The 26204-nt window shown below is 44.7% G+C and overlaps 1 protein-coding gene across 3 annotated transcripts in view; it reads right to left on the reverse strand.

The window, feature by feature from the left end:
* Window positions 1–2379: 2379 nt before the first annotated feature.
* Pdgfra (platelet derived growth factor receptor alpha) overlaps window positions 2380–26204 on the reverse strand; it is a 49092-nt gene continuing 25267 nt past the window's right edge. For 2 of the 3 annotated variants that reach the window (XM_028780809.1, XM_028780810.1), the window contains exons 9-23: window positions 25108–25234; window positions 23607–23800; window positions 22802–22896; window positions 22455–22587; window positions 20395–20499; window positions 19571–19681; window positions 19184–19337; window positions 17912–18078; window positions 15404–15519; window positions 14938–15060; window positions 12911–13022; window positions 11796–11895; window positions 11584–11689; window positions 7667–7908; window positions 2380–5636 (exon numbers count right to left, since the gene is read on the reverse strand). In XM_028780809.1, the coding sequence (XP_028636642.1) occupies window positions 5489–5636; window positions 7667–7908; window positions 11584–11689; window positions 11796–11895; window positions 12911–13022; window positions 14938–15060; window positions 15404–15519; window positions 17912–18078; window positions 19184–19337; window positions 19571–19681; window positions 20395–20499; window positions 22455–22587; window positions 22802–22896; window positions 23607–23800; window positions 25108–25234 (2033 nt within the window). In that variant the 3' untranslated portion in view covers window positions 2380–5488. The remainder of the gene's footprint in view (window positions 5637–7666; window positions 7909–11583; window positions 11690–11795; window positions 11896–12910; window positions 13023–14937; window positions 15061–15403; window positions 15520–17911; window positions 18079–19183; window positions 19338–19570; window positions 19682–20394; window positions 20500–22454; window positions 22588–22801; window positions 22897–23606; window positions 23801–25107; window positions 25235–26204) is intronic. The other variant, XM_028780808.1, reaches the window with a different exon arrangement.

A 26204-nucleotide genomic window follows, 5' to 3' on the forward strand; every position in this document is an offset into this window, starting at 1 on the left:
ACCCTCAGACTTCTCATCACTCCGAGCAAGGCCTGTGGTCTCCAACCGCAATGTTCTGTCCTGCTCTTCTAGGTGATATAACGGTCCCCTTGGATCCTGAGCTGGATGGAATAAAGTCTGCAAGCTTTCTCATTAGGCTTACACATTTTAGAGATCAATTACACAAAGAGGAGTCTGTTCTATAATAAATATTCTTGAAGGGAATTAATTTTAAAAATGGTTTCCTGTGGCTGGCCTAGCATCATGCTCTCATGGGAAAACCAAACCCAGCCATTCCAGGGAGGAAGAAAAGATGTGTAATCATCCCAGACTCATGAAGGAAGTATTCACTCTGGAAATGGCTTTGTATACACCTGATTCAACCGGGAGCCCGTTGGGAGAGCCAGCTAAACAAAACACACGTGAGACAGAATAGCCAAGCACAGACCCACAAAGGCCTCCCTTTGTTTCAGCTTCATCCTGATCAGGCCTCCAACTTCTGTAGACCAAACCAATCTACAGCCCAGGCTCCACAGAGAAAAGCCTGGTTCTGATTCTGTTTGGAGCAGTCGGTGTGAAATGTGATGAAATTCAAAATAGACAGGATACTCAAGCTCCAGAGGGAAGTCATTAACACCCGTGAACAATGATAAAGCAAAATGCCCTCTGCCGGGCTAATGTGGCAAAGCTTTTAAAAATTCCAATTAGCCTATAAGCCAGAATTGGGGCAGGGGAAGCAAATATGTTCCCCTGCCCTGTGAGACCATCCGTCCTCGACTTCTCCCTCCTTTTTGTAAGAATAACCATTACTGGAGTATGAATTTATTTGGGAAGTTACATCCATTATGCTTTAGGACATGGTGCTGTTTATGTCCCCAGGTGGGGCAGAATGCTATAGACTGCTAATTAAGAACACACATACATTTTCACACACATTTTCATATGGGATGAAACAATTGTCTCTAAGCGCTACTACCATTATATGCTGTAGGACCTAGCCTTTATGTGTATTTGGAGTTGAAGATGATGAAACATTTCTGTCGTTGTTATCCTGAGGGAAACTGCCCAGCTTATGATGGATTCTGATATAGTAGGCCGTTTTCCTGAGTGTCTTTTTGTGAAGCACACCACTATTAGAATCACAACGGCCATTGTTAGAACTGGTGTAGTTCAGACTGAAAAAGAAAGACTCTGATTACAAACACACAGGATAGTTCTCCAAGCTGAACTTGTCTTTGAAAATATCAAAAGATCCAGGCAAGCTACTTCTGCGTGCCGATAGTCTCAGTATTTCTTGCTTTCTTCTTGGCTCATCATGCAAACAATAGTGGAATTCATATTTTGTAATTGCTAATCCTAGTGCTATCGTTACATTAGTCTTGAGGGTCTTGGTTTCTACATCTAGGAGATGTCTTCCCTAACCTTTGTAAGAATATTTAAAGGCTTATTGCAAGACTCAAAAGAAGTGTAAAAGATACATTTAGAAGTTTTTAATCCCCTAATTAAAAAAAACAAAACACTAGACCAGATAACTTAGATTGTCTGTTAAAGGATGGAACTGTGTAGCTACTGTTTAGACAGAAGTGTCATTACTCCCAGGAATCTAGCTCCTTCCTGGGCTTAACCAAGGTGGAGCCAATACTCAATGAACAGTCTTGTGCTGAAGGATACAGGCCTGGATCTGTAGCCTGTCTGACTCTGAGGTCATTTGGTTGTCTGAAATTGGGAGTTATTCTGAAACAGGGACATGTTTTCCAATTATTAAGAAAAAAAACTCCATTAATTAATTGCACCAATTTATATGATGAGATATCAGGAAGCTGACAAATGTGAAGGACATAAAGTCTGCACGTAACAGAGGATGCTCAAGCACAGCACAGGAGATGATGCATGGATGCAGGCTCACCATGGCAGCAAACATTGTACATTCTGATAGGTTACCATAGAGACAGGAAGGCTGCTCATGTGTGATGCCAATTGGTAGATGGGAGACCTCCAGCTTCTACTCAACTGTCCTGTAAGCCTAAAACTGCTTTACTAACTAGTGAGTCTACTCAGAGAAGGAGGCGGAAGAGGAGGAAGAGAGGGGGAAGAGGGGCAGGAGAAAGAGGAGGAGGAGAAAGAGAAAGAAGAGGAGGAAGAGGGAGAGGTGGAGAAAGAGGAGGCAGAGGAAGAGGAGGAAAAGGAATAGGAGGAAGAGGAGGAGGAGGAGGAAGAGGTCATTGGCTATGATAGCAGCACTTTGGAGGCTGAAGCAAGGAGGATCACAAAGCTGAATACCAACCAGAGCTATACAACAAGGTCCTGCCTCAAATAAACAACAGGCTGAGTTTTAGGAAGGCGGTTGAATGGGATTCTGACCAAACTAAAAAACAAAGCGAAAGAAGTGGTAGACCTTCATAACTTTAAATCATATATAATAAATCATTTATTGAAATATAAAGATCTCCATTTACACTTTTTAAAACAAAACATGAACAGGGGTATTTGGAAGCCATCTTGTACTGGAAGACCCTCCCTATGGAGTTAGTTGCTCTCACACCACCATGTTGGGAACACGTAAGTATTTTTTTTCTCTTTATTACTTCTAAAATATAAATTTTGGACATTCAAAAGTGCAACAGTTAACGTGCCTGTGGGGAATATCACAGTTAAAAAAATATAAACAAAGGCAGTGGTACAGCTTGTCATACACGTTTTGGCAGGTATTCTCCAAGTCTACATAGCAACAGATATATACATAGCGATGTATAACATCATTTTATCTCAAGTCCTTCTTCACAGATACAGGACCATTTTGTACAGGTTGGCAGACCACATTTTTAAGGACATCATTATCATTTAGAAAAAAAAAAAGAGAGAGTCACAAACTGTGTTCCTCGGGCCAGCTTTGATTGTCATCATAAAAAATAGAAAGCAAGAAAGATTGGTAAATTTTCTTCCAGGGACTCTGCAGGAGGCCAAAAAGAAAACTAATCAGGATACAGTCAAAACTGTTTAAAAATGAAAATGGATCCCTGCTGAGTGTGTGGTGTGCATGCCTGCAATCCCAGCACTGGGGAGACAGAGGCAATAGATCTCTGAGAGTTCAAGGCTAGCCTGGTTTACACAATGAGTTCCAGGACAGCCAGGGCTATGTAGAGAGATCCTGTCTCAGAAAAACAAAGATGAATGTGTTACCATTTAATCTCAGATTAAATGATGGGTACTGCTAAGGATGAGAAACTATTGGACTGAGAAGCTTCATCCAACCTCATGGTGTCCTGCAAGGCCCCGAGCGACATCAGAGTAAAAAGAAGCAACAAACCAAGTCTGTGCAATCATGTGGTAAACAGACTGCTTGAGCCGCCATTCCAGAAAGACGGATGTATTTCAAGTCTAATTGGCTCGAAAGACTCTAGTGGAGTTTTTGTTTTTCAATTGGCCAATCTGGCTCAGTCTTCACACTTTCTGTGAAAAGGGAAAGTTGGGGGTTTGCATTGAGATTATGCCAGTAGGTAGTCAAGTACCTTGTTATTGCTTCTGTGCCTTCCAAAGCATCACCTGCTGGAAGCAATACAGTGATTGCAGTAATCATAGCCCATGTTTCATTCATACAGAGTCGGCAATTAGACACATTACAGAGAATGGCAATGAACTCACACTAACCAGTTTGACAGTTTGGATGCTTGTGATATCCTCCCACCTAAAGCCCCCAAATCCAGAAAACTTTTATCTTCTCCACCAAATATGGAGCTGGTTAGACAAAGACCTAACACACGGACTTGCATCATTTGTGGACAAGCTTTGAGGTAAGGAAGCTCAGGTCCCTCATCCAGTGGGAAGTGGTACCCACGATGACTAGAACTGGAAGATGTGCCCAAGCCAAGATTTTGCTTTCTCAGCCTCAGCTAAGCCTGGGAACTTAAATCAAGGGGAGGAATTGCTGGATACATGACATGGACATGTTATTGACATGATGTCAGGGACTTAAATAGTAGCCTTCCTGCATAGCTGACTTCTAGCCCAGTTCCAAATTTCAAAGTTGCCCCACCCCACCCACACCAACCCCCTGAAACCCGAGACAGTGTTTCTGAACACTGAGTACTCAAGAGTACCAAGGAGTTTATATATCTATAACTTCCTTCCCCCGTCAGACCTTGCAATTCCAAATCTCTGGGGCAGAGGTCTGAAACCATGAGGCTAGTGACTGTAGCTGCAGTTAACAGTGGGAACGAAAGAGCCAGGCTCATGCCCACATAGCCTTCACTCAACAGCACCATGTGGACTCGGGGTTCCCAGCTTTCTCTCTGAGACGAGAGAGGAAAAGTGAACTGATGATGTCGAAGCATCCTTAAAGGTCAGAGATTTTAAAAGTAGGTGTGGGTTGGGATCCCTCAGAGTCATCACTGGTCACGAAAGACACTTCTGCCCATCTGAGTCCTTGTTGTAGACGATTCTCTTCCACCAGGTCGCACACAGCATGAGAAGTCACATTGGGCTCAGGCTCAAGGCTCTCTACTGAGAACACTTAGGACACGGGGGTTCTGCTTTGCTTGTTCTAATCCCAGTACTTCAGAGGTGATTAACTGTTCTTAGCGCCTTGGATTAGGGAGACTCCTTAGAACACTAGAACAAAAAGGTTTGACTTTCTGGACAACATTAATGTACTCTGCTCTCTAGTGATTGCTAACTTTAATCCACTAAACCTATTATACTTTATCGAGAAACATGTTACTTAATATAAATGTCAAAAACTGCCAAACTTGTCACCTACTTAGTAAGGGTTTTGTTTTAATTGTGCTTTCTCTGTAAAGAAAGTATGTTACGGATTACATATTTAGCATTCTTGTTAAACAGTAGTACTGTTATAAGTATAGGCTACAAGATACAGAGGAGTTCTTGGGTGCCCTAAAAGACCCAAACCTACTACTCAAGGTTGGTTAGTTTTTATCTTTTGCCTCTTTAACACTAATAAGACAGTAAAACACAACGGTTCCAGTACCTTCCAAAGTTCAAAGTGGTTTTGCATGTACTTCGTGAGAAAATTCAACAGCAGCTGGTACTGGATTCCAAGACGAAAGGAAGCACATGGATGGATTGAGTGGTCTCTTCAGAGGTCCGGAGAGGAGAGTTAGCACAGATCTAAACTCTTCCTCGGTTAGAGTTATCTACAATAACAATAATTACAATGCTGGAGTTGTCTGCAGTACAAGTTGCACGTGTGGGAATCTCACCAATGCCCTGGAAACACAAACCCGGTCTTCTGTGGCCAGTTATTCCCTTGTCCATCCATTTCCAAACCGCACACGCTGCTGAGATGCTACTGACGCATTGCAAGAGGCAACACGGACAAAGTTCAATCCAAGTATCCCAGTCACCCACAGAGGCTTCCCAAGACCCTCGGCTGGGAACTTCTCTCTCCACATCAACCAAGTCCTCCTCTCAACCTCTGCATTGCAATGAAGTGGTTTTCTTAAGGGGTTCCCGAGGAGGCTCCCAGAGTAGATGATAACCCCGAGCCTGCCAGTTAGAGGAAGCTGTCCTCCACCAGGTCCGAGGAATCTATACCAATGTCATCCATCATGTCGATGTCCTCGATGGTCTCGTCCTCTCTCTTGATGAAGGTGGAACTACTGGAACCTGTCTCGATGGCACTCTCTTCGGAAGTCTGCGAGCTGGTGGGATTGAAAAGCAAAGGCTAAGGTCATGGGACAGACTAACTACCGGGGCTGCATTTCCAGGGTGGCTGCCTAAAGCAACGGGATTCTTTGTCCAAGGTCCTTTTCTGTTGAAGCATGTGTGGCCGAGCATGGCCAGTTTGTCGCTGAGCCAGCCGGCCACTCATTGGCCATTGCCGCACAAAGCCAACAGAAAACCAAGACACGGCCATCTGCGCAAGTCAGCTTGCCGCCTTCCCTGCCATAGGTGGTTTTGTGGGCGTTGCTAACAAGACTTAACAGTTTGAATTTTTCCTATTCATCCTATCAAGGGAGAGAATAAGCAACCGCCAATCAAAAGGTACCGAGAAAGAAAAAAAATGTAGGAAGCAGGAGGATAGGGTCCCACACTTCCTCACTTCCTGCCAGGCCCCTCCCTCTTGCTCACCCCGCCCCTCTGGGTCTAAGGCCTCAGGCAGACAGAAGAGTCTATACAAGGACGTGCTAGAAGCCTAGCTTACGAGACCAGCACCAGAATGGCCCCAGTAGGCACGCTAATGTGTAATCGAGGAGCTCAGGCAGCCTCTCCTCTAGACAAAGAGCTACAGATAATGAAGGAAGGTTGGGAATCAGAGAAAGAGTCCTCCCCAGGGAAGAGAACACCAAATTGGTTATCCAATACCAAATGGTCAGCCCTGAAAACATGCACATACACACAGGTAACATCATACAGACTGAGCGGGTTGCACTCACATACTTAGGTGAATATATCTGTACACACACATAAATATCATCTCAAAAATAAAATACATATAATTAAAAGTAAAAATAAAGAAGATCCCTGTGGAACATAAAACTAAACAATGCTAAAAATGGCCTGACAGTAATGTCTAACGATGATTAAATAAAAAATCTAATAACCATAAACATATAAAGAGCTCAATAAATTAGCGTTAGGATTCAAACTGGTGGGTGAATGTGGATAAAGCCTGGGTATGAAACGAGATCTGAGAGCAGTCTTGGTTTCCTTCTCTTCTCTTTTTTCTTTCAGTACCGGAATTGAACCTTGGCCTCAGATATGGCCAACGTGAATTATATCTCCAACTCTAAATTTCCTCCATGTGGTCATGATAGGTGTCCCATGAATGTTCTTATTCTTAGGAAGCATATGGCAGAACACTAGGGGTGCAGTATCTTGGTGTTTCCTACTTAGCTTTGGGTCACTGAGTGAGAAGTGTGTGTGTGTGTGTGTGTGTGTGTGTGTGTGTGTGTGTGTGATGATTTATGCGACACCAAGCTGGATAAAGAGAATGAGGCAAATATCAACTCCTGTGCCCACTAATCAGGAGGTGTACTCTCTCACACTATACCTGTGTACTAAACATTTTTAAAACAAAGAGTTTTAGGTATACTGCCCCTAAAGTCACTAGCCTGTCAGAACTCTCCACCTGTCTGCCCTTCTCTAGATTCTTGCTGCCTTTTCCATAGTCTGCCTTGTGTCACTATGTGCCTTGTCCATGTGAGTCTTTTTACTCGAAATTCATGATCATCTGCAGGTAGATAGAACCCCGACTCCTTCTCCTTTGTGAGGTGGCATCCCTGTGCTTCACCAGAGGAAGTAGGGACAGACAGACAGACAGACAGACTGACAGACAGTCAGGATGAGGCCTGTGAATCGGCAGTTTGAAAGTCCTCCCCAGCTAGTTCTGAATTGCAAGCAGGGCTAAGGGCTATTGACATAGCACCTCACATCCCAATCCCGCCTCTCTCAATGTTTTCCTCAGCCCCATGAGCATTTAAGAGCTCAGAGCAGAGTTTTTCATCACAGCTTTGCCGCCCAAATGATCTAAGGACCCGGATCGGAGATTGTTCACCAGAGAAGCGCTCACTCAGGAGTAAGAGGACACCTCAGAGTCACATGAGAGGTATTTTCAAACCTTCCTGACCTACCCTGGGACTATGCACTTGTGGCCCAAGCACAGTTTTCATCCCTGGTGCCCTCAGTTTCCCTGAGCCCTCCCTTGCACAAGGAAGGTGGCCATAGTTACCTGTGTCTGTTCCTCTTGCCTAGGTCTTCCTCCTCCGGAACAGGGTCAATGTCTGGCAGGGGAATGATATAGCCGCTGTCTGCGCTCAGTCTCTGTTCATCCAGGCCACCTTCCCAGTCCTTCAGCTTGTCCTCTTCATTTTTGTAAGTGACACCGATGTACGAATTATCTGAGTCCACACGCATGCGTGCCACAGCCGGATGGTCACTCTTTAAGAAGTCCAGGTGAATCTTTTCATAACTCTGAAAGTATTCATTTAACACATTTAACTGGATGTTACTGACAAACTCTAATGTGAATGCAGACATTTAGAACATGTGTTTTACATATATGTTTCCACAAGGAGACCTAAGGGAGATTTGTATGCTAACCACCACCAGGAAGAAAAATAGGATATGAAACAAAGACAACCGGTGGCCACAGGACTCCTAGTGAGACTTCAGACACAAAGAGCCTTTCCCTAGGTCTGTAGCTGCAGTGAGGAGCCTACAGTCCAACACAGGATAAACAAGGGGACTGAGGAACCCATCACTGAGTCCCTCCAGGGCTCGCACAGGACCCAGAGAATGAGCAGAGGGATTATACTAGAAGCACCATTCCAAGCATTTTCCTAAGCCCTCAGTGTTGGGGAAGTCTAATTTTTGATGTGGAAAATCCTAATTTCTTCTCTGTGTGTGTGTACGCGCGCACGTGTGCGCACATGTACGTGCATGTGTGTAATTTTCTCAGTTTAATACAACATAATAGGTTTACACCTCTGTCATTGTGCTTCGATCTCATCATCCCCCTGCCATTACCTCTTTTACGCTCCCTGTTTCCCTCTAGCTGATTCTCTTCCTTCCCCCAGAGAGGTCTGTCTGTTTTTTACAATATATATTTCATAACTCTCCCCGCTCCAACCTTTAAGATCTCTTCCTCCCTTCTCATGATCCCCTTTCTGGTTTGTGTGTGCACATGTGCGGGTATAAATAAGGACTGGAGAGATGGCTCGGTGTTTAAGAGCATTTGTTGTTCTTGCAGAGGACACAAGTTCGGTTCCCAGCACCCTCATCAGGTGGCCCACAACCTCACATAATTCCAGTTCTAAAAATTTCCACACTCATTTCTGGCCTCCCTAGACAACCACACGCATGTGAGAGATAGATAGATAGATAGATAGATAGATAGATAGATAGATAGATAGATAGATAGAACCAGCAGGCATATGCTCACACACATAAGTAAAAATTTGAAAATAAAATCAGTATTTAGATGAATAAGTACATGCGTGGGTGTACATGTATACACACATAATTTTAAGTTAGTTTCTACATTTAGAAGAAACACAGTACTTGCCTTCCTGAGCCTGGCTTCAACACAATCCCCAACAAATTTCAACAACGTTTTTTTTTTACAGAACTAGAAAAGCAATTCTAAAATTCATATAAAAGACAAAAAACCCCAAGTAGCTAGAGAAATGCTGAAAATATCAAAATCCCCAGACTCATAGTACCCCACCTCAAAGTATACGACAGAGCCATAGTTATTTATATGTGTGTACTACACATATATAACTAGTTTATCTATAACTATATAACTATAAAAAATACGCAACAAAACAGGTTAGAGGATCCAAAAATAAGCACACAGACATATCCACCTATTTGACATAAGGAGGCCAAATTGACCCTGGAGAAAAGACAGCCTATCTAACAACCTGGAAAACCAGAAGAACATGGAGCTAGATCTGCCTCACCTCACACAGAACTCGGTTGAAAATGAATGTAAGACCTTATGTGGACTTAAGACCTCAATGTAAGACTTCAAGCTTGAGACTGCTAGAAGAAAATGTTTCAGGATGCAGATACAGATAAGAACTTTTTGAGTCAGACTCCAAAAGCACAGGAAATGATCAAGAATTAACAAGTGGTGTTTGCCATTAATCCCAACAAAGACAAAAGGATCTTTGTGAGTTCAAGGCCAGCTTGGTCTACATAGTGAGTTCCAAGCCAGCCAGGGCTACATAGTGAGACCCTGTCTCACACACATTAAAAATTGACAAATAGAGTTGAATGAAACATAAAAACTTCTGTACAAGGCTGGGTGTGGTGACACATGCTTTTAATCCAGGAAGTAGAGGCATGCAGATCTTTGCTGAGGCCAGCTTGGTCTACTTAGAGAGTTCCAGGCCATCTACAGCTACATAGTGAGACCTTGTCTAAAACAATAAACAAATATCCAGGTGTGGTGGATCCCAGTACTAGGGAGGAAGAGGAAGGAGGATCTCTGTGAGGTTCTACCTAGCAAGTTCCAAGTCAGCCAGAGATATAAAATGAGACCCTGTCTCAAAAAACAAAACAATAAAATAATAAAGGAGGGAATAAATAACAAAGACTTTATGTTTTGTTTTTTTGTGTTTTGTGTTGTGTTTTTGTTTGCAAAGGAAACAGTCACAAAAGTCAAAAGAAAGTGTAAAGAATTGGGGAGAAAAAGCTCTACCAAATATGTAAATATATATCAAACAACGGATTAGTATGCAGGGTATATAAAGAACAGCAAACGTACACACACACACATTCAGTCAATAAATTGGCTAATAAGCTGAATATTTAGCTTTCAAAAGAATATATAAAAATATTCAATAAATCCTTGGAAAAGTATTCAATATCCTTAGCCACTGGAGAAAAAGAAAAGTCGCTCTCCTCAGCCAAAGTGGCTATCAGCAAGAAAGCAACAACAAACAAACAAACAAATAGTGACAAGGTTGTGTTGGTGGGGGAAGGGGCCGTACATTCATCCATACTGGAAGTCTTCATGGAGGCTAGATTCCTTTTTTTTAAAAAAATGCCTAAAAGTAAATTGGGCATCATAATCAACATCTTCAATCTCAACACTTTGGAGGCAGAGGCAGGCAGATCTCTGTGAGTTCGAGGCCAGCCTAGTCTACAGAGTGAGTTCCAGGACAGGAAGGGCTACACAGAGAAACCCTTTCTCAAAACAAAACAACAAAACATTAAAAGTAAATTACCACATGACCTAGCTATGCCCGTCTAATGCACACACCCTAAGTCAACACACCACATAGATTCTCGCCATCTCTGTATAGTGCGGCACTAGCCACAACAGACAGAAACAGAAAACTCCTAATTTCAGCAGTAGTGTCTTCCTCTTTCCACCAACAGAGAGTCATCCACTGATCTAGGTAAGTTACTCCTACCCACTCCCAGCATCATGGATGAGAGGTGAAACTGGTGCTGAGGCAATCAAAACTGACGCACTGAAATTTCAATATTGTATGATGGGAGACTCTGGGGCAAACCACTGATGTTGCCTCTCAAGACGGAGGAGAAATGGGTTGGTCTGCCGTGCCTGTCTGAGATGAAATTCGTCACAGGCGAGTGCACGACTTTCCTTCTCAAGGCCTCGGCAGAAAATTGCCTATTCATTTACAGCTCCTGCGTGGGTCTGTGAAATTACATTTGTCCCTTTGAACAATGCTTTCTGTGCCACAGAAAACCAGCTGGAGTCACAGATAACAGCTGGGATTGTCCCCTCCGGTCAGCTGGTAAAAGCCAGTTTCAAATGGATTTAAGTGCATTCAAATGAGCAGTTTAATGGCCTCAGAAGTCCTGAGAGTTCTAACTGCACGGTAGCTTCAGTTACTCAGATGTCTGGAGAATGAAGTGCCTACAGGTGTCTTACATGTAAGACGAAAGGGAGCCCTGTAGGAAGGGGAGGGGGGTTCTCATTCATCAGTGCTACTGGGGTCCTATAGAGAGCTCCCCAAAGCCATGGTCACACGATCACACAATCTGTGTCCTCCTTTGAAAGTGTTCCTTTCAAAGAGTGCAGAACAGCACTGCTTGTTGGCATAACTGCTAGCTAGACGGTCCTCCTTGTCCGCATCCTCCCGCCCACTGTCACCGGCTCAAACCAACCTTCTTGTATTGTCCAGGCAGCAGATTCTCCACTATCTCGCTGAGGTGGTAGAAGGAAGGTCTCTTCTCAGGCTCACTGTTCCAGCACTGCACCATAATCTCATAGCTGCAGAGGTAGAGCTCAGAGTGAGTGTGGGTGTGCCCGTAGATGTCAGCCACCCCGCAGACCCCCGGGGAGTGGACATGGACCCACAGGTGGGGAGCAAGCTTACACTTCACTGGTGGCATGGTCAGGTTTGGCCATTCGGTATCCACTCTTGATCTTGTTGTAGAAAGTAGAATCAACCATCATGCCAGGGTAGGGTGTGCCACCTACGAGCCAAAAGAGATAACCGGTTTTTACTTGTACCACACACCTTTGATCTTGAAGCCCTTATTCTTTCAAAGAATCTGTAGGCTTTCATCTCCTCATCTTCAGAGGACTCCTCAGACTTCCCATAGCAGTCTTGGTTGATCAAATCCAAGTATCTTGGGCAACTTTAGAACAAAGTTCACTAACACACTTAAGGGTGTTTCTAACAACCACTTCTAAACGCAAACACACAAACGAGGCGGAGGGGCGTTCTAACCACTAAAGAATATCATCTTCTTCAGAAATGTTCACAAAATTACAGCCCAAGTCAAAGTTAGGACCTCGGCTGTCCATAGTCTGCTGTTTTAAGGGCTTACAAGGCCTCAATAAAGGAGAGCTAAAAGCAGGTAACAGCCAAGACCAAGGCAAGTTCAAGTCCCTCTCTGAAGTTTCCAACCACTCCAAGTCTCCGTTGTCCTTCCCCTGAACCCACATTACAGCTTACAGGGTCTACCTATAAGTGTGTAATCTATATATTCCCAAAGTCCAGTCAAACCTCACCATGCCCTTATGACCCTCCCTTGGCAGCAGGCATCTGATTTGTTCAGGTCTTAATGACAAGTGACCAAACGTTAAGGACATTTTTTTTTCTCTTTGAGATGTGGAGTTACACACCCTGTGGGTTCCCTGCCACATCACTTTCACCTGAGCATCACTCATCACCAAGTAACGGAGGGGGACTATTGATGAACTTTCTAATTGAGTCCAAAATGAAAAGGCAGATGTCATTGGAAACACTTCCCATGGGGGCAAATGACAACCAGAGTGACAGTGGCCAGGGAGTGAGGAAACAGCCCACAGAGACCCCCGTCTGGCTCTACTCAGCCTACGTCAGACAGGTAGGGGTAAACCTGTGGAGTAAGGTTGCAGTGTGACTGGTTGACACTACATGTGTCACCCTGGATCTGGGACAGACACATATCTCTCCTAGTGCTATTCAGAATGAGCCACACTAGCTAGCCATCAAGCTCTTACCAAGGGAAAAGATTTCCCAGAGCAGAATGCCATAAGACCAGACGTCACTCAGTGTGGTATAGAGGTTGTCAAAGATGCTCTCGGGTGCCATCCACTTCACAGGCAGGAAAGTCTATGGGGAAGGAGAGAGGAGATTAACCCACAGGCTAGGCTTTGATGTCTGCAGAAGCAGAAAGAAAAAGAGGTTCTCCCTGGACTGGGACTAATGCATTAAAGATCTTACCTGCATCCCGTCCCGTCCTTCATGTGTTTACTGTTCACCGGCAACTAGGTAGGGTGTGTGTGTGTGTGTGTGTGTGTGTGTGTGTGTGTATGTGTGTGTGTTCATGTGTATGCAAGTCTTGGTGCATGTGTGCATGCATGTGGAGGTCAAAGACCTCCACTCTTTTCCTCAGAATACAGCCCACTTATGGTTTTTTTTTTCCTCTGAGAAAGCGCTCTCTCTCTCTCTCTCTCTCTCTCTCTCTCTCTCTCTCTCTCTCTCCTGGCCTGAGACTCACCAATTCAGGCTAGCTGCCTAGCCAGAGAGCTCCAAGGGTCTGCCTCTGCCTCCCCAACACAGAGGTTACAAGCTCTGGCAACTACGTCAGGCTTTGTACATGAGTTCTGGAGATCAAACTCAGGTACCCACACTTACACAGTAGACACTTTGCTCACAGAGCTGTCTCTCTAGCCTCACTGTGTAGATTCTTAATAATAATGGATATGGAATGGCCAACGTCACCTCTCATATCTTCCGAAGGAATAATATACTAAACATATTTACCAATTTACCAATAAAGTATGATCTTTGACCAGACCTGTCCCCTTTGTTTTCAGGTGACCCTAGGAACAAAACTAAGAATAGATATAGCATCCTGGAAACCAGTGTCAGTTTCTAAGTGTTAGAAATAAGTGGTGATTTCCCATCACCAAAAGACTAGTCACTCAGACGCGTCTCTTCTGTAAAGGTGGTCCAAACTTCAGGTGAAATACTAAGTCTGGGCAGATCTATAACACAGCACTCTCCATGTAAGCTAGCATCCTCCCGACACACCCCTCCCTCCAGACTACGAAGAAACAGTAGACATTCATAACCTTAGGTAAGAAATCATTTCCACCCAAGTTTAGCAACTCGTTCAGAGTGCCTGGGAAGCGCCACGGCTATAGTTATTGAGCATGAGGCTGGGGCACAGAGCATGGACCGAGATCACTGTCCCTCCCTATGCAGAGGCTGCAAGAAGCCCTGTAAGCTGACTTACACCAGTGGAGCAGAGTGACATGTAATTGCACCAATAGGTGGCAGATGTGTCCTAAGCTACTCGTGTGCTTACAGGCTGAAGGGATAGAGAGGGCGGTTCAAGCAGACAATGAAACAATCACCAAAGAAATGGTACCTGTTAAAACTTGCCTGTTGGAAATCTGATAAGAGCTTAAAAACTAGACATCTCTCTGGAAATGAATGCCTGTATATTTGTGTACATACTTGATTTACTAGAAGTTAATACTTATTGGGCGTGTCTAATTGTTTTTTTTTCTAATTTTGCATATATGGGTGTTTTGCCTGCAATGTCTGTACACCACATGGATCAGAAGCCAAAAGATGGCGTCAGATCCCTAGACCTGTAGTTACAGACAGTTGTGAGCTGCTGCCTGAGGGCTGGAAGTTGAACCCAGATCCTCTGCAAGGGCAGTGCACGCTCTTCTTAACCAGTGAGCCGTCTCTCCTGCCCCCGACAGATGCTTCTATATGTCAAACACGGTCTGTGGCACTTTGTGTGAATTATCTAAGTCATTCCCTTGTAGCAATTTAGGAAATGGATGAAGCTATAAGCAGAGAAACTGAGACATGAAACAGACAAGAAACTTGACCAAATAGAAGCCCTAGCATAGGTTCCAGCTGATACCAGGCTGTCTGACTGTTAAACCTAAGCTTTCCCTATGAGACCTCTGGAAGCAGCTGATGACTGGCTTGTGAATTAAGAAATAACAGAACTTCAGAGATTAAAGTGGTGAGGGAAGAAGGGTCGAGGATGGAGGGAACGTACACTGCCTTTTGACACGTAGTTGGAATCGTGCATGATGTCTCTGGCCAGCCCAAAGTCACAGATCTTCACAATTTTCCCTTGTGCCAGAAGGACGTTGCGGGCAGCCAGGTCCCGGTGGACACACTACATGGGAAGGAAACGAACCACTTCAGAATGGCTCCAGCTGAGGCCAGGTAGCAGCATTCCTGCAAGACTGGCCAGTCCATGAGGGACACTTAAAGGTGTCCTGGCAGAAAGACCTTGCCCTCCCTTCCTTGACTCCTCCTGAGGGACAAAGGGTTATAGAGAAAGGCAGACACCCTGTGACATCACACTCCCAGCCTGTCTGGGGTTAGTGACAGAGGCAGGTTAAACTGAGAAGCTACTGTTACTCTGGCTCTAAGGTCTTCCTTCTTGGTTTTCTTTCCATGCCCCTTCCTCTGAATCTATAGCTGGGTCTGAAGAGGTCTCTGGGCCTTGAACTTACATTTTTTGAAGCCAAAAACTCCATTCCTCGGGCAACTTGGTAGGTAAAGCTCAATAAATCCAGCAAAGTCAGACCCTCGGAGTCCTCATCCGAAAGGAGGTTTTTGACTTCTGAGTCTGTGGAAGGGAGTCAGATATGTTGGTGTTGGGTGAAAGCAGGGGTTCTCCCGGTACCCAGACATCCCCCCTGGTCTAGCAGGTTGCAGAAGCTTGTCCAAAGATCTCTCCCAAATGCATTTTGTCATCATTTTTAGACTTTACCGGGTACAGAAACTATGAAAAGGATGCTGTGGGCGTGGCTCAGTGATAGAGCATTTGCCCGGGAGGCAAGAGGCACACATTCCAACCCCTAGTACTATAAAAATAGAGAGAAGAAACAATAGCTCTTTCTTCCAAAAGAAATATACACAGGTTGAGCATCCCGACCCAAAATCCTCAATCTAAAATGCTTCAGACATCCAAAACTTATTTAGCACCAGCAAAAGTATCCCCATGCCAGACTTCATGTGACAGATCACAGTCAAAACACAAGCACACTAAAAAAAAAAAATATTGTATAAAATTACTGTCAGCTATGTTTCTGAGGTGTGCATGGAACAGACATGAATTTGTACTTAGACTTGGCTCTCAGACCCATGATATCTCATTATGTATATGCAAATATTCTAAAATTTAAAAAAAAATTCAAAACACATTCAGTTCCAAGCATTTCAAATAAGAGATATTCATCCTGCATGCACAAACACATACCTGGGCGGGGCAAGGGGATAGTTACACACATACTGATTAGTCAAACCAACCTCCTCCACGGACTCTCACAGACAGATTGCTGTTTGCCCTTGGATTTCATGTTCCACCTAGTCACATCACCTTAGCCATCTAGGAGTCTCTCTCTCTCTCTCTCTACACACACACACACAGACACACAGACACACACAGACACACGGACACACACACATACTGAAATTGTCCATGATGAAATTCGAGATTTGCTTTCTTTTTTCTTTTTTTTTTTTTTTTGCTTTGTGTGTAATTTGTCAGTTAAATCACCTACTGAACAAGCCAGGCAGCCATCCCCAAGGACAGTGTCCATGATCGGGACTTGACCTCACTTTGTAACCTGTCCACCGTCTCCTACTCATCAAATCTAGAAGGATCCTATGGGTTTTGAGGCAGGCAATCTAGGCCAGCAGTTCTCAATACTTTTTGACGATTCACAGGGCAGTGATGAGCAGTTTCAACCATTCATTTTTTTTGTTTTTTGTTTTTTTCTCACCCAGCTATGGGAAGCCCAGAAAACTGTGGCTGGCCTGCCAGCAGGACCCAGGCCGAGCGTGACTCAGGTCCCTTCTCTCTGGTGCCAAGTCCACTAGCTATGCCCGGGAAAGCAATGTAAACTATTTTTAACTATTTGGGAGTGGAAAGGAAGCACCGTTCCAACAACTCTCATTGGATAAACTTTAAGAAGAGTTTGGAAGTTCACCCATTTGGCAATGGGAAGTGAATGGAGCTGTGGGTATGAAAAATATTATTACATACTAAGTTTTGCAAAAACAAGCACATACTTTTTAATGGATTGTACCTTCTGCTTACGGACCCTGAAAACATTCAGAGCATGTTAGAGATTTTTCAAAAACAGTCTCCATGGCAGCCGAACATTTTTGCAGCAGCTGATGAGAGGCTCAAACAACCCCCAAAAAAACAGAATTACAGGAAGAGCTCAGGCCCGTCTAGACACTGCTCATTTCAAGTGTTAAGCAAGAGCCCTGGAGTGGCCACCCCAGAGCAGGCGTGAGGTGGCCCATCTGGCGTGGCATCACCCGTGGCACCCTGGAGTTGACAAATGAACTCATCCCAGCACAGTTTTCAAAACAGAAGGGGCTGCTTTCAAACAAAAGTCAACAGGAACACTCGTCAGAAAATGCAACTTCAAACTGTCTACTCTCCAGTTACCGCCACAACTTGTACATTAGGAAAGCTAAAAGCCAGGATTGTGGAGCTCACAGAGAAAACCAAACAAACAAACAAACAAAAAATCATGAGGAAACAATGTAAGATCACCAGCCTTCAGATTGCCCATTGAGAAAACACCAATTATCACCACTTCCATTTTATAACAAAAGACATGTTAACAAGCAAAGACCATCATAGCAGAATGAATCATTTATTTAAAGCAACTGTATTTAAAGTCTGAGAAATGGGTTACATTATATCTGTCTTTATTATTATTTTTTACAATAGTATATACTTCTTCAGTGCCAGGGAAGGAACTGTGTACACACCAGGCAAGAAATATACCATAGGGCTACGTCAGCAACCCTGTGTCTTTATTCTTCTCACACGCAGAGCACAAATCTACAAAAGGATATCTATGCCCAGCTGCACAGCCGTGCGCTTAGGGATCACACGGCTTGGCAGAACTTCCTGTCATCCCAGTTTCACTTCCTCTGAGTAGCAAGTTAAACCACAGAAAGATCATATTTGCCAGAACGAACACAGGCACGTTTACCTAGCATGGATTTCTTCTTATAGGAGGCCGGCCGATCATACAGCGATCTCTGGATATCAGAGTATTTAGAAACCTCTTTCCTTTCAAGCATGGGGACATACTGTGTGGTATCAGCTTGTTTCATGTCCATGTAGTCGCCATTATTTTCAAAAGACAAAATCACATAACTGTAAAATAAATAAATAAATAAATAAATTTATTTCTCCCTGGGTGGCCTCTAATGCAGTCACTCAGTAGATAACTAAATGTATGCTAATCTGGGAACCTACAGTATGCCATTAACTGAGGGAGGTACCAAGGGTTTGAGGATGAGCATAAACAATCCCCATGGGCACACTGCGCATGGGGTGGTCCAGAGAGACAGACGAACATTAATTGGTCGTGAGTGCATGGGTCATCTCAAACCTAAGTGTGCTGGGACGGGAGGATGATTCTGACAACATGGAAGGAAAATGTCCATCCAGGAGTAAGCAAGCACTTCTAAAGAGTCCATAAAACCAATACTATCTAAATAGAAGGGAAACACTATAGGGCCAGCTGGGATCCCCAAAATGGTAGTCACCATGATTCTTCATGTTTTACTTCTCTGTCTTCTACACATTCTCACAAGGAGCAGAGACATCCCCAAGAGCCACCGTGAAGTCAGGGTGGGGCTACATTCCCATAAACACACACATGCTCTGAGTCTGCTACACTGAACCGTTGAAAAGTTCATGATGGGAAGGCAGTTTATCCCCTGAGGGTTCAGTAGCCATGTGGCCATGTGGCTCAGACACACAGTTCCTGCAACTCAATAAACTGAACACCCATTTGGAGCCCATTTGAAGTAACTTCACAGTGTGTGAGGTCCTGGTACTCTCGGGGGTCTTTACAGCCACTTAGAAGTTTTAACAGTAGAGACAGGTAGAGCATCGCTGACCCAGGTTCAGCAAGGACCAACAGCTCATCTTGGGGATGAGAGCACTAAAGGCATCGCTTGCTAGAGCAGCATTGACATATCCTGAGAAATGGCATACAAAGAAGAGAATGGCTCTCAGAAGGATCCCTGCCCCCTGTCATTCAAACCTACCAGTACAGCCTTCCCATGTGATGAGCTAGCCCAAGACACCTGCAGATATGTACCCATCCACCCTGACACAGATGGCTAGGTAGGCTCCCACCCTTGTGGCCTCTGCTGTTGGCCTAGAATCTGCGAGCCTGGGATCTGTCAGGACAGGCATTTCTCCATGTGTGAGACTGTGACAAGGACATGCGTGCTCCCCTCATGTTTACCTTCTTGTACTCTCATCTGCAGGATTCAATCCAAAGATATCCAGGTCTTTCTTTGGCTTCTCTGGGTGTCGGCTCATAAAGCTATCTCTGTTCTTATGCAAATAGTTGACCAAATCCCCATAGAAGCAGTATTCTGTGATGATGTAAATGGGGCCTGTGGGGACCAAACAGTCAGGTATGAAAACGGAGAACAGAAAGAAGCCATGATGCTCTGAACCAATGAATTTCTAAAAACTCAGGGGGACCAGTGAGCTCCACTTTCGAACTTTACACTCAGGAGGCATGTTTGGGGTGCAGAGAGGGTACTCTGTGCCTGAGACTGGTTCAGAAGTTTCCATAACAAAGAGTATTCCTGGCACCCCGTCAAGGCCAGGACAAGGAGCCTACCTGACTTGGTGCAGGCTCCCAGCAAATTCACAATGTTCAAATGTGGTCCCAAGTGAGTCATTATCTTGAGCTCAGACATGAGAGCTTGCTTCTCGCTAGACCTGGCTGTGGCTGTTGAAGAAAACCAGATTTCAGTACAACTGAACTGCCTACTCTTGGGTCTCAGAGAAACACATGGAATCTTGTGATCCAATAGTATTTATTTACCAAGAGTCTAAAGGAAGAGCACTAGATGGTCTCCTCAGTCTAGACTGCTGATCGTGTGTGGTGTGTGTGTGTGTGTGTGTGTGTGTGTGTGTGTGTGTGAATGCCCTTGCCTACAGATACACATGGAGCCCAGAGGCTGCCATCAGGGTATCTTCTTCAACTGTTTCATCTTATATTTTGAGTCAGGGTCTCTCACTGAACCTGAGAGCTTGCCAAGTTGAGTAACCCAGCTGGCCAGTGAGCTTCCAGCATCTACCTCCTGCCTCCCTGTAGTGTTGGGGCTATAGGAGCACACCACCACTTCTGCCTTCCTATATGGATGCTGGGGGAACCAGAACTCAGATCCTCATGCTTGCACAGAGAGCATTTTACCCACTGAGTCATTTCCCAGCCCCATAGTTTCTAGTCTTTTAAGATTTAAAAAAAAGTCACTAAAAATGAGTTTATCTGATTTTTAACAATAAGAGCAAAAGAAAACTAATTGGGAGAGGGAGGATAAGCCTAAATTCACATAGAACTCAGAGTCCAAAGAATCACGATATAATATTAAATTCAATTTTACTCTCACGTTACTTAGCATCTCCATGTTCAGAGTATCCCTGGGAAGACACACTTACGTTTGAGCATCTTCACAGCCACCTTCATTACAGGCTGGGACCGGCTTAATCCATACGCTGTGCCTTCAACCACTTTCCCAAATGCACCAGACCCCAAGATCCGACCTGTGGGCAAACAGAGCCATCAACACCAGCTCCAGCCTCATCGGCTTTCCTGGCAGAGGCCGGTGCACAAGGGTGTACAGCTGGGTGGGTGTTTTTCCTGCGTTGAGTAAGCCTAATTATTCCTCCAAGTCATCATGTCAAAGAAGAATTGAGCCCACAGGGAAGGGAATTAGTGTAATTGCTTTTGTCAAATAGCATTTGCAATGGAAAGGAAAACACAGACGAGAAAGAGGAGAGCACAGCCCTCCCTGGTGTGAACATGGGCTCCTGCCAGGCCCTGGGCTCCTGTGCACTTGCCTCTATGGCTTCTACCCAACCCCCTGGTCCTCTACCCGTCTGCTTCTCACATGCACACAGAGGCAACCTTTGCATTAACAAATCCTTAACCACTGGAAGTCTTCTGCATCCCAAATGCCACTGATTCTGAGGAATACACAACTGAAAACTTGGACCAGTGTCCTTTGTCATAAAGGAAGGTCACTGGACTAGAGGCTGTACGTGCCAGCAAGGTCCCTGGACCAGAGGCTGTACGTGCCAGCAAGGTCCCTGGACCAGAGGCTATACGTGCCAGCACAGCCCTTCTTTGTGAGAGAGACAAAGAAATCAAAGCTGTTGTCTCCACTCTTAAAGAGACTGAGGTCTAAGGGGTTTTTCCCCCCAGGAAGCCAGTCTGACTGTGGGCAGCCCAGGCACACAAAGACACCAGAAGTAGACATGCCCACTCTTCTGGTCTGTGCCTCCACCATCCATGCCTAGAAAGGTGCTGCTCCTCCAGCAACTTAGCCTTGCCAAGAGGACAGGGCAACGTGCTGGGTAGCAGGGATTCTGTCCTCCCTGATCCCCACCTCCTCGCTACACCCCCCCCCTATCTTCTCTAAGCTCTGTATCCCTTGCTGGGAAACAGTGTGGACAATAGAATAAAGAAGCACGAGGGTAAGCTGGGAAGTTCTGCTTGCCTTCAGCTTGAGTTACTGTAAGCTCCTAGCTCTGCTATATTTTGGAATCAGACAGACAGACAGACAGACAGACAGACAACTAAAACCCGAATCTGGTGAGGCCCTTGATTATGACATAGCCCCAAAGGGCTAACTTCCTTCCTTTTCATGTTCTGCTTGAAAGTGTGTGTGTGTGTGTGTGTGTGTGTGTGCGCGCGCGCACGTGCACGCGTGTGTATGTTGCACACACATGGAAGGTGGTTATTTTGGGGGTTTTGAGAAAGGATCTCATATAGCTTGGGCTGGTTTCAAAACCTCTATGTAGTTAAGGATGGCCTTGAACTCCCGGCCCTTCTGCCTCCCTGGATTAGAGGCATGCACCTCAATGCCAGCGTATAGTTTTCCATCCTGTATTATTACATAAACATAAAGGGGTATTTTTATGTGTAGCCCACTGAGTTCTCTCACTTCTCAGCTAGTCCTCTTCAGTTATAGAAATGTATTTTCATTTTTTCCATTGTGACATCTTTGCCAGGCCAAAATCATTCCAATGATACAATTAAGACTTTCTCTCCTTTTGACATTTTGCTATAGGGTCTCATGTAGCCAAGGCTGGCCTAAAACCCAGGATGTCACTGAACTCAATATCCTTCTGCTTCTGCCCTCCTGGTGCAAAATTATAGGTGTATGTTACCATGCCTGGTTCACTAACTCCTTTTATAGTTTTGGGAATAGAATCTTAAATTTTTAATAGGCCTTAAAAAGACTAGACAACTTTTTGACCCTTGACTTCCCCTTCTCAGCCCCAATGAGCTCATGCTCAAGATGTCCATGTAGCCCAGGCTAGTCTTGAACTCACAGCCCTCCATCTTCAGTGTCCCCAGTGCTGGGAGGAAGAGTGTGAGCCACCATACCCAGCTCTGTGAGTGGAGTACAAGTCCCCAATTCTGTCCCAGATCTGTAACTAGCAAGCTTAGTAGGTGACACTGGTCCTGGGAGGTTACCCTCACGGGAGCTTACCAAGCACGAGTCCATCTCTCGGGAATTCCCATCTGGAGTCATAAGGCAGCTGCATGGGGTCCACATAAATATATTCATGTCCGTCGGGGCTGATTGACTCAATGACCCTCCAGCGAATTTCATACCGTGGTTTCTGTAATGACCAGGGCAGGTAACTGGTGAATTACCAGAGTTCAAGGCAACTGAGCTTCGGTACAGAACCAGAGTGACTGGACCCAGGAAAGTCTATCATGGAGCACCATGAAGTATCTATCACGGTCTACCACACATGGAATTACCAAACCCTTTCTCTGAACCAAACACTGAAAGACGCAGCCATTCTCATTCTAATGGTTCCAAAGACTCACCTGCTTCCAAATGACAACCAGGACAATGAGAGAGACAATGACAATGACCAACAGCACCAGTACCGCAGCCGCCACAGTGAGTTCAGATCGCAGGGCTGGGGGGCAAGACAGTAGAGAATTTTGTCAGTTATCCGTGGATAGCAGAATAAGATGGGGCAGGGACAGAAAGAAACCAACTGGGGCTATCTCCCTGCTGGTGGGGAAGTGTCCAGGATCCCAGGTCACTTTAGGGGTGGCTACACAGTCTCTCAAACACTTGTACCCTTATAATTAAATATGATTTTTCCCTGGGACACAACATTTCCAAAGACACTCAAAGGATGTCCTTTTGGACAATTTGAATAAAGACAATGAAGGCTGAAAACAGAACGGGAGCGACTTTATTTGCAGAAACATCCACCTCATAAGTTTCACGGTACAGATGAATTTTGCCTTTTGTTGCTCTCTCTCTCTTTTGGCTTCGTTCCTTTCACTGTTTCTAACTCAAACCTGACTCACTTGTTCTGAGGAGCAAGAGACAAACACTTCTTCCTCACTTTCGATCCCTACACACCAGTGCTCAGACAGAGGCTTAGTAGCTGTCCTCTACATGACAAGCAAAAGTGTCTGCAGCTCTGCAAGTGCAGCTGGGTCTGTGAGTGCAGACTAAAGGGCCTGGCAGTAAGACCAGTGCTTCAAGTCCAGTCAGGGCTGAACTTCTCTCTTGGGACCTCCATTACTACGTGACCCCTGTCTGGGATTCCACATCCCACCTGAGGAACACAGGGTGGTGACGTGGAGTTGTCCTGCCTACTGAGAAACTCACTGGGAGCCACCAGCTTCAGCTCACGGGTCACACTGGTGAGGTTGTTCTTCGCCAGGCATCGAACGGCGATGGTCTCTTCCACTTTGGCGAAGGACACTTGTCCCTCCACAGTACTCCTACCTCGGCGACGGAACTCTGTGATAATATTCGAGACGTTGCTGGCCAAAACTGTCCACGAAGTGTCATTATTGCATCTAGAGAGAATGTGAGACAAACGGAGATCTGGTTACCAGGAGTCGCAACGACCTGTGACCCTTCCTCATTGCATAACACATATTTGGGGATTACCACAGGTTCGCTTTCTTGTTTTATGGTTCATGTTCACATTAAAATTTGTTTGCACCTGCTCTAGGGGAATAATCTCATGTGGATAACCAAAGTTAATGGTTTGTGGAGGAGGCAGATAAATCCCACAAAATATTACTACCTATCTCAAATCTTGGACTTGTGAGCAAACTGAGAAGATAGCGTCAAACACGTTCAACAATGCAGATTTCCCACTCCTTTGAAAATATCCTCCTTCCTCATACTCCACCCCAGGAAGAGCTTCTAGGGGAATCCCTAGGGCTGCAGGAGTCTTCTGCGTTAAATCATTCATTACACTTAAAGATCCCAACACCCAAGTCACGTCACAGCTCTCTCACAGTGAGGAGAGCAGTAGAAAGCTTCACTTTCAGCAGAGACACACTCAAGGCCTTCTGAAAACAGCTAGTTGCCGTGGAGCAAAGTGTGAGCACACTGTTCAGGGGCCGACCTACGAAGGTGGAGGAGGGGCTAGAGAGATGGCCGGTCAATGAAGAGCTCATACTGTTCTTACGGAGGACCCACGTTTGGTTCCCAGCACTCTTATTAAGATGCTCACAACCACCTATTACTCCAATTTCAGGGCATCCAGTGCCCTCTTGTGGCTTCCAGAAAACAAGTAGGTGTGAACAGTCATGTGAGCACAGCTCTCGGTTCTGTTTGCATTTCCAGTGTAGCCACCGAGACAACTTTTATGGTAAGAAATAAGAACTGTGAGTTGGGAAGGGGTGGAGGTGCACACCTGTAACCCCAACCCCAGGGAGAGCAAAGCAGGATGTTATGTTTGAAGTCAACATAGGCTGCACAGTGAGAGAGACCTTGGCTCACAACAGGACTGGTGCAATTAAAATCTGTGAACAACAGGGATTCTTACAATTCTTCTTGTCTTCATATTAGAGACCATTTTAAAAGAGAAATAGGAAAACAATGGAGAATAAAATAGAAAAATAAAGGCCCTTTAAGGACATGCACGAATGTGCAAGCGTGTGTACACACACACACACACACACACACACGAGACAGAATCCACTTTCAGAAACCTATCATATAATTTGTGAGTAATATGAGTCTTCCACCATGGAAGAATCACAAATTACAAAGAGAGGTCAACCAAAGAAATAAACTGCACTTGAGGCCCTTTATGTCATGGAAGAAACATTCTGACCACACAAGAACAGGGAACATCTGGCTTCCATACTTCTTAATATCCTTGCAGATCATCCACTCGATGTCCGGAAGAGGAGTGCCTTCAGCTGTGCACCTCACAGTCTGTCCCCCGCCAGAGCCATGGTGGTCATCCACAAGCTCCAGAATGGATGCGGGAACTGAGAGAGGAAGGGAGAAGTCAGGCCTGAGCAGTTCTTGTCCCTGGCTATGGAGGGACATCCCTCCGAAGAATGTTCCCAAGGGTTCGGAAATGGTCCTCAAGGGACCAGCTGTGTAAGACGGAACTCAGTTAAGAGCTATCTACCTCAGTGTCAGTGTTTGGGACCGTTGTGCCTGGATGATTCAAATCTGGATGGAGGGAAGTGAGGAGTGCCTGAGGCACTTCCGTTTGGAAGGCAATTCAGCTATCTTTGCATTTGGGATTTGATCACTGGTTTTGACAAAAACAGCCTTCACTCAAATTCATCTGGGGAACATCACTAGATTTTAAAGACCTTTTCACCAATTTGTAGTCCACTGAGTTAGAGATAGGCAAGTGTTTTGCTGGCATATCCGTATATGCACCACATTAGTGTCTGGTGTTTGCGGAGGCCAGAAGAGGACATCAGATCCCCTGGAACTGGAGTTAGGGATGGTTGTGAGCCACCACATGGGTGCCTGAACCCGAACCCCACCCAGTTCTCTGCAAAAGCATCAAGTGCTCTTAGCCATTGAACTATCTCTCTAGCCCCTTGATTTGTTTTTAAAACATGGGATTCCATTACCAAATGATGATGATTATTATTATGACAATAATAATAATAATAATTAATAATAATAATAATAAATAAGCTGGAAAATATACAATTTTTAGTTTACCTTTATATATATACTTTAATTTAAAGTAAATAATTTAAACTACATAAAACTAAACAAATGTTAAAAATAAATGTTGGATATTTTAAAAACTAAACAAAAATTTAAACTATATAATATATACTTTAATTTTTAAAATATTTTCTCAGAACATATTTGCCTCCAGAAGTGTTTTAGATTTCAGACCTTTTCAGAAGTTGGGTCCTAATGAGACAGGTGTGTTATTTAGGGAAGGACTCAGCCTGAGTGTGCAATTCAGTTATATCTCACATA

The sequence above is a fragment of the Grammomys surdaster genome, unplaced genomic scaffold (assembly GCF_004785775.1).
Source record: "Grammomys surdaster isolate TR1022 unplaced genomic scaffold, NIH_TR_1.0 372, whole genome shotgun sequence".
NCBI lineage: Eukaryota > Metazoa > Chordata > Mammalia > Rodentia > Muridae > Grammomys > Grammomys surdaster.